Raw genomic sequence first — 7,618 nt, 5'->3', positions numbered from 1 at the left:
TAGAACTGGATAAGTTACCTTTCTTAGGATTCTTGCATTTAAAAATTAACTCTGTAGAAGCAACAACTCCCCTAAAGAGGGCCGGCACAGTGGAGTCTTATCTCCGGTGCCCTTGTGTTGCCTCCCAACTCTCAAACCCCTGCTTGGTGGACCTCAGGCCAACCCCACAGACCCCTGCATGAAGAGGAGAGGGTGTGGATGCTTTTTAAAGGGGAGAGATGAGTTGCAGAGAGATCTGTGCTTTCAGACACACGTGTTGAAGACCTGCTGTGGGCCAGACACTGGACGTCCACTGGGGCCAAATTCAGCCAGAGGCCAAGAAAGGCAGGATCCCAGGCGAATTCATGTGATTTGACTCCCGGAGCTCATGGTGACCTTGGGGAGAACGGTTTCCAGGGGGGGTGAGGGTGAGGGTGAGGGTGGAGGGTGGGGACAGGCAAGGAGAAGATGAAGTTCAGAAAGTGGCTCTTTGGGTATGTAAGAAACAAAGGACGTTTGTAAAACACAAACTCCCTTCCCAACTTGATGGATATAAGAACACCACATCTTTAAGTCCACGCTGGGTGCGGCTCCAAACCATGGTGTGAAAAATGGGGCTACGGAAGACTCTGCCTTGGCTCTGCCTAGAAGAGGCTTCAGAGCAGCAGAAGGTTCTTTTCCTGTGGTTCTCATTCAGCCCCTTCTGGGTCCCACAAGGCCGCCAGGCGGTATGGACCCCTGCTCCCCTAGCAACCATGCCAGCTTCTGAGATCTCAGCTGGTCCTGCCAGAATTGCCTGCCATTCTGTAATCTAAGGGGAGCCCCTGGGGTTCAGGCCCCACTAGGTCCCCAACCCCAGTGGGGACCCACTGTTCTCAGGTATGGGCAGTAGGTTTGGACACCGCTAATGAAGAGGAAGAGCATCTTTGGGAGACATGCACCTGGGGAGGTCTGTTTCAGATGGGTGGGGTCAGAAGGCTAGAAAAATAATAAATACAAATAAAAGTGAAGAGAAGCAAAGCTCTTGGGTGCCAGAATGGGGCTGGCCGAGGCTGTGGCTGCCTGGGTAATGGGTTCCACATTTGTCTGGCTCCGTCTACAATGACCAGGATCCAGGATGCACCGTGGGCCGTTGAGGGGCTAGAGGGGACAACCCAGCTGTGGCCAGACCTAGGCATACATGCTCTTTGTGATGGCCCCATCCCTGGTTAGCCACAACGCGGCTGAGACCTTGCTTTAAGCTCATGCTCCAGCACCCCAGCCTCCCCCCGCCCCCGCCCACAGCCCCTGGGTCCCTGCCGGCCTGCACAGATTGTTTGCGTTATTAATGCCGTTTTCCCAGAGATTCCATCTGGCTTTTTAATTGCTCTGGGATGGGGCTAGGATGCTTTGATAGTGAATTGGTATCTTTCCTGTGTCTCTGCTTACGTCAAATCCTCCATCCACAGACAGGGGTATGGGGGAGGGGGAGAAGCAGGGATGTCCAGAGAAGGGAGATAGCACAAGTCTCTCACAGAGACAAGAAATCTTTCAAAGGTGCTTGTGGTTTAGTTTCATTTAAAGAAGAGAAGAGTGGGGACTTCCATGGTGGCGCAGTGGTTGAGAGTCTGCCTGCCAATGCAGGAGACACGGGTTCGAGCCCTGGTCTGGGAGGATCCCACGTGCCGCAGAGCGGCTGGGCCCGTGAGCCACAATTGCTGAGCCTGCGCGTCTGGAGCCTGTGCTCCGCAACAAGAGAGGCCGCGATGGTGAGAGGCCCGCGCACCGCGATGAGGAGTGGCCCCCACTTGCCGCAACTAGAGAAAGCCCTCGCACAGAAATGAAGACCCAACACAGCCATAAATAAATTAAAAAAAAAAAAAAAAAAGAAGAGAAGAGTAAAGCCTTGCCCTTCCCGCCAGCATAGGAAAGAAAGAAATGGGATATCGCCTGTGCCCGGGGCGAGGATGCTGCCCCGTGTCTGTGGAAGGCCCGAGGGTGCCTGGAAGGTGAGGCTTCATGGCTGAGCAAGGTCCGGGTTTCTGCTCGCCCTTGACCTGTTCCATGAGTGGCTTCCCGCTTCCTCCCCCCACTGCCCCCTCTCCTCCCATGAGGAGCTTTTGGAGGAGGCCTGGCAGGTTCCTGCCTGGGAAGGAGGGAGCGGAAGACCTGGGAGGGGCAGACACTCCTCACCAGTCCCAATGGCTCATCACGGGCGTCAGGGCCAAACCCCATGTTCACAGATTCCCAGGAGATCCAAGAGATAAGGGTGACATTGTGACACTGCTCAACCATTAGGAGGCATCTGGTGCAAAGGGACGCTTCCCTCTCTCCCTTCTGCCCTTGCTCCTTCCCTGGAGGCTGGCTCTCCTGAACAGTGCTTTCAGGGGACACTGGGCTCGAGTGGCCTACTGAGGGCGTGAGGTCCCTGTTGCCTCCCATGGGAGAGTACAAGAGAGAGGCATCCAGGCATGTTGGACTTGGTCCATGGCCAGGTCTTGGTCAAAGCTGCTGCCTCCAGGAAGCCTTCCTTGGTGGCCTCTATTCACACTTTGAACTTCCCCTTATTGCCCTGTCACCCTTGAAGCTCATCTTGGGTCCACAAGGCTGTTCATTTCCCCTGGTACACAGTAGGCATCCAGGAAATACTTGGGGTGTGTTCGGTGCCAGGCTCTTGAAGTGGGTCTTCATGAAGGCTGCAGTCGGGGGGGAACCGTGGGGAGCCCTTCAGGAAGCAGTGGGTGGCGAGGAGCCACCCACTTGGGGACCCCTCCGGCTGGATACAGAGCACGTGCTGGGCAGGTTCACCCCATGCTGCCCTCTCCCCCAAAGCAGGCTTCTCTGTCTACTGGGGACCCCACTGGCCCCATCCCTTTCCTGGGGCTGACTTGTCCCCAACAAAGCCTGCCTTAGACCTCAGGATCTGCGGCAGGAGCGTTGCCCTTTTGTGAGCTGACAGCTTTGAAAGAGGAAACCCCTGGAGATGGGACAGTGGGACAGGAGGGGGAGGAGTGAGGGCAAGAGGGGTGCCCCTCCCCCACTTGTCTTGGGATCTGTTCTGGGGGCAAAGGGGGAAGCCGAGGCTTGGCCCCCTCAAACAAGAAAAACTGGAATTAGCACTGAACTCAGAGAGGGTTTGCTGGGGCCTAGCAAGCTGTGGCCTGCCCCAGGCCTCTAGGCAGGCGGTGGGGCTCTGCGTCCTTGGTTCCCAGGCGGCGGGGCAGGCTGCCTCCTCCTCACCGGGGCTCGCGGCCTTTCTTCCGCCAAGGGCGGCCATGGGTGAGGAGGAGGCAAGACACCGGACGGACAGACAGAGGGCGGCCGAGGGGGTGGGGGAGTGGGGCGGGAAGGGGGCAAGTCACCCCGCTAACCACACAGGCAGGTGAAGCAAAAGCTTTCAGAATTTAAAAAGAATGTGTAATTTCTTGAAACGGTCACAGCCCGCATTGGCATATACTGTCAGCTGCTCAATTGAACGCTCTGCAGGTGAAACTCTGAAAGCCCTGCCAGCCTCCTGGGCTACCTCCCCCCAAGGCCCTGTGCTTTCAGGCATAAGGGCGTGCCCTCCCTTGGTTGGCCATCACCGCTGCTAAGGGGGTTCCAGGTGCCTGTCCTCACGGGGCGGTCATTGGAGTGGGGGGCTTGGTCCAGGGTGGGCACAGTGGGGAAGCAGTTGCTGGGGCTGTCTCCTTGCCAGGCAGTAGGTGAGGAAGGGCCAGACATCCCGCGCAGGCCTGTGGTGGGTCCCCCTTCTTGGGTGGGCTGGGGCAGGGCAGGTGAGGAAGGCTGGGTAGAGGTCTCCCTTCAGGGCCCCGCTGGGATAGGCTGCAGCCACATGGGCCAGAGCTAGCGGGGAGGGGTGGAGGGTCCTACCGCTTGTGGCCTCTACCTGCCCGTCCACGGTCCTGCCGGAGGGCTGGGGCAAAGGAAGGTGTGAGCAGCGCTGCTCCAGAGCTGGAGCTGTCAGTGATCTGGAAGTAAGTGTGGTCAAAGGGCCCTTGGAGCCTGGAACCCTGGGGCAGGCCTGCCCGAGTCCCAAAGAGGCCGTGGCAACTTCAGGCAGAGGGCCCCCCTCCGAGTCCCTCTTCTCCTCCCAGGGGCTGAGGAGAGGCCACACCAAGGCCCCGTGACACCCCACACACCCCTCCCCCTGCCACACGCCCAGAGACTCTTCAGGCTCTGGCATTCTCAGCTTGGAGCCTCGTCCTCCTTCTGCCATTTATTTGCCTTGGTTGGGAGAAGTCACCCCTTTAATGTAAAGAGGGGCTCGGGATGGGTGGAGAGCTAATGAAAGTCAGGCTCTCAGCCAGAGAATATGCTGTGATTATTTACAAATGTGACCTGGCCCACAGAAAACCTTGGAAGTAGCTTTTCTGGTTTTAAAAAGACACCAAAACTGACTTTGATATGTTTATATTATAGATATAATACATAAAACATCTAGCATGAAACTCTATGTTCTCCCCAAAGAAGAGAACCAAGCCAGCCTTCCCTGCTCCCAGGCCCAGCGATCTGATCTGTGAGTGCTGGCTGAGGCCGCCTCCCTTCCAGACCGGGAGCCAGGGCCTCTGCGGGGGACAAAGCTGTGGGCAGCCCGGGCTGGAGGGGACCGAGGCCCACAGCTACCCCCAGGGAAAGCTGAGGGGAAAGGGGAAGCCCACCTCGCCTCTTCGGTTCCCCTGGGAGCAAAAGCAATCCCAAAACCAAAAGGAAAGAGAGCCGCAGACCCTCCCTGCAGCTGCTGACGAAGAGTCTCATTTTGGCAAGTATCTGAGCAAAACCAAAACAAAACAAAAACCAAATAAAATGGTGGTTTAGCATAGACGTGCACATTCACATTGCACAAGGCACCGCTGGGACACAGAGAGGCCAGATACAAGTGTTGATATCGGCTGATAAAGCAAAATATTTGGAAAGCTTCTCATAACTTCGGTCCCTCTGGGATGGACTGATTGTGCTTCATGTTTGTATGGCAATGCTGGCGACATACAGTACAGACAAGGCTGATGGTCCCAGTGTCCCTTCACCACCCCCCTACTAACCCCCAGACCAGATCTCTAGGTTCCCCTCTCCCACCAGGCCACCCATGAACATACGTCCTCATACCTAACCCACGACCTGGCTTTCTGATCTGACTGGGGGCCGGAGGCTCCCACTGGTCACCTGGTGACGCCCATCTCAGTGAGTTCTGCCCAGAAGAGCCCAGCCTGTTGCAGGCTGGGAGTTTAGAGGCAAGGAACTAGGGACCCTCCACCTTCATGTAGAACTAGGGGAACAACCTTAGGTTCAAAGCCCCAAGTCCCTGTGTTTCCTCCCCTCCAAGGACAGGCGCTCAGGAGCGGCTGGGGCCGGCTTATCGGGATCTCTGCTCCCTGAACCTTCCTCCTGCCGGGGGTGGGGGGGGCCTGCACCCCTTCTTCTCTCGCGGGGCCAGGAACCCTCCAAATAAAATGACAAGGCACATATTTGCTCCCCCTACTCGGTAGGAATCGGAGCCGTGAGTTTGCGTTTCCAAGGCACAGGGTTATTCCTTTAATACTAGAGTTGCCGGGCTCCCGGCTCTGCCCCACGGCGCTTCTCCTCTCTGTCTGACCCCTCATCTTAGACGCACCGTGTCGGGCGCAGAGGAAGGCCAGGGGCACGCGCGGCAGGCCAGGCTCTCAGGCTGCACCGGAATCGCCTAGTCCTGGCTTGCGCGGCTCGGGCAGTCTTGAGATCCGGCGACCCGAAACCACTCCCTGGGTCCCAGCCAGCGGCCGGCCCAGGGCGGTCCCGCCGCCGCGCGCCTCACGCGCAGTTGCCCATGGCCTTGACCAGGGAGCTCTCGGGCAGCTGGCGGAAGATGCCCCGCAGCGTGTCCAGTTCGCGGCTCAGTTGTTCCACCCGCTTGCGCAGGCGGTCATTGTCACTGGTCAGCTCCAGCACCTTCTGCTGTGTCTCCACGTTGCGCTGCTTGGCCTTGTCCCGGCTCTTGCGCACCGCGATGTTGTTGCGCTCGCGCCGCACCCGGTACTCGTTGCTGTTCTTGTCCACGGACTTCTTGCCTTTGCCCGCGCCGCCGCCGCCGCCGCCCGCGCGGATGTCTGGGTGCCCGACGGCCAGCCCCTTGAGCGCGCCACCGGGGCCTGGCAGGCCAGCGGCGCCGAGCGCGGGCGCTGGGTGCGGGCTGGGCACGGGCGTGGGCGGCGGCGTGGGGTGGCCGGGCTGCAGGTGCATGGTGGTCTGGCCGCAGTGCGCGATCTGGAACTGCAGGTGCGGGGCGGCCAGGTGAGCGGGCGGCGGGTGTGAGTGCTGTGGTGGCGGCGGCGGCGGAGGCTGGTAGGGAAAGAGGCCGGCCAGCGCCAGCTGTTTCGCCTCGTCCTCCTCGCGCGGCTCCTGCTTGATCACCAGCGGCCGCAGAGCCGGCGCCCCGACGCGCTCGTACAGGGGTTCCAGCCTGCCGTCCAGGTAGCCGGCCGCCGAGCAGCCGTAGCCCGGCGGGGGGCCGTGCGCCCCTCCGGGCATGACGGCGCCGCCGGGGCCCACGGGGGCGCCCGGGTAGTCAAAGTCGCCGCCGCCTCCTGCGGGGGCCGCGGCCGCCTTGGCCTTCTCCTGCTGCCGGCTGTGCTGGAACAGGTCGGCCAGGAACTCGTCGTTGAAGGCGGCCGGGTCGATGTAGGCGCTGATGTCGATGGACGTCTCGTGTTCGCAGATGCCGCCCAGCGGCTCCGGGGCGGCAGGTGGGGCTGGGGGCTGCGCGGGGCCCGCGCCCCGGAGAAAGCCAAAAGCGGCGCTGCTGGGCGCGTGCGGGGGGCTCTGGAGGTGGCTGCTCATCGGGGGCCGCGGCTCCGCCTCGTAGAAGTCGGCCGACTCCATGGGGGAGCTAAAGTCCTCCCGGCATGGCGAGCCTCGGCGGCCTCCAGCCTGCGCGGGGCGCCGCTGCTGCCGCCGCCCACCCGGAGCCCCTACTCGCTCGCGCCCGCTCGGCTACCGGTCGCGACTGGCCAGGCCCGCGCGGGCCCCGCATTTATACCGGGTTGGTGGTCGCCCTCTAGTGTCCAAACCCGCCGTGGACCTTCGGCGACGACGGAGCAGCACCTCCTGGGTCTTAGCGCCTGCGGTCTGCAGAGGGCGGCGAGTGAGGCGAGAGCGCAGCGCTGGCGGGGAGGGGCCGCGGTGCAACGCCCACTACCTCCTGCGCCGCCAGCCGAACCGCGACCGGCGCGCAGTGCCCCACCCTCGGCAGAGTTGTCGTCCCCGCGCACACGTGGTCGGTGGTAGGGCCCCCTCCTCTAGCCTCCGCAGGGCACCCAACTCCAGCCAACGGTCGGGGAGTCCGGGAGCACCCAGGCGCCGCGCAGGGGGGTGGGATTGGTTGGGGGGGCCGGGGGGGCAAGTCTTGGTCTCTGAGCTTCTCTGGCGCGGACTCGCTTTAAAAGCTAGAACTAGTCCTGTCCGGGTCCGGGCTCTCTGGAAGGCGGCGGCGTAGAGAAGGGGTGGGGGGCCGTTTGGGACGTGCGGCCCAGCGCACACTGCCGCGTGGAGAGGCCGAGGGCAGAGGATTTTGCGACTCTCTCTGATCTCCAGGCGTCCTCACCGACTCCGCGCAAAAGTACCTCTCCTCCCGCTCCGCCCCTCCCAGTACTCCGGGGTCCCATGGCCTCGCGGTGCAGGGCGCTAG

General features: G+C 61.2%; 1 protein-coding gene across 1 annotated transcript; it reads right to left on the bottom strand.

Moving 5' to 3' along the window:
• Positions 1-4,355: 4,355 nt before the first annotated feature.
• Positions 4,356-7,030, bottom strand: CEBPA (CCAAT enhancer binding protein alpha). The gene has a single exon (XM_059903910.1). It carries the CDS (start codon positions 6,811-6,813, stop codon positions 5,746-5,748), a length of 1,068 nt encoding a protein of 355 aa, XP_059759893.1. The 5' UTR covers positions 6,814-7,030; the 3' UTR covers positions 4,356-5,745.
• Positions 7,031-7,618: the final 588 nt, after the last annotated feature.

The sequence above is a fragment of the Balaenoptera ricei genome, chromosome 19 (assembly GCF_028023285.1).
Source record: "Balaenoptera ricei isolate mBalRic1 chromosome 19, mBalRic1.hap2, whole genome shotgun sequence".
In the NCBI taxonomy this organism is placed as follows: domain Eukaryota; kingdom Metazoa; phylum Chordata; class Mammalia; order Artiodactyla; family Balaenopteridae; genus Balaenoptera; species Balaenoptera ricei.
The sequence above is the reverse complement of the archived record's forward strand: the minus strand, read 5'-3'. Positions and strand labels throughout refer to the sequence as shown.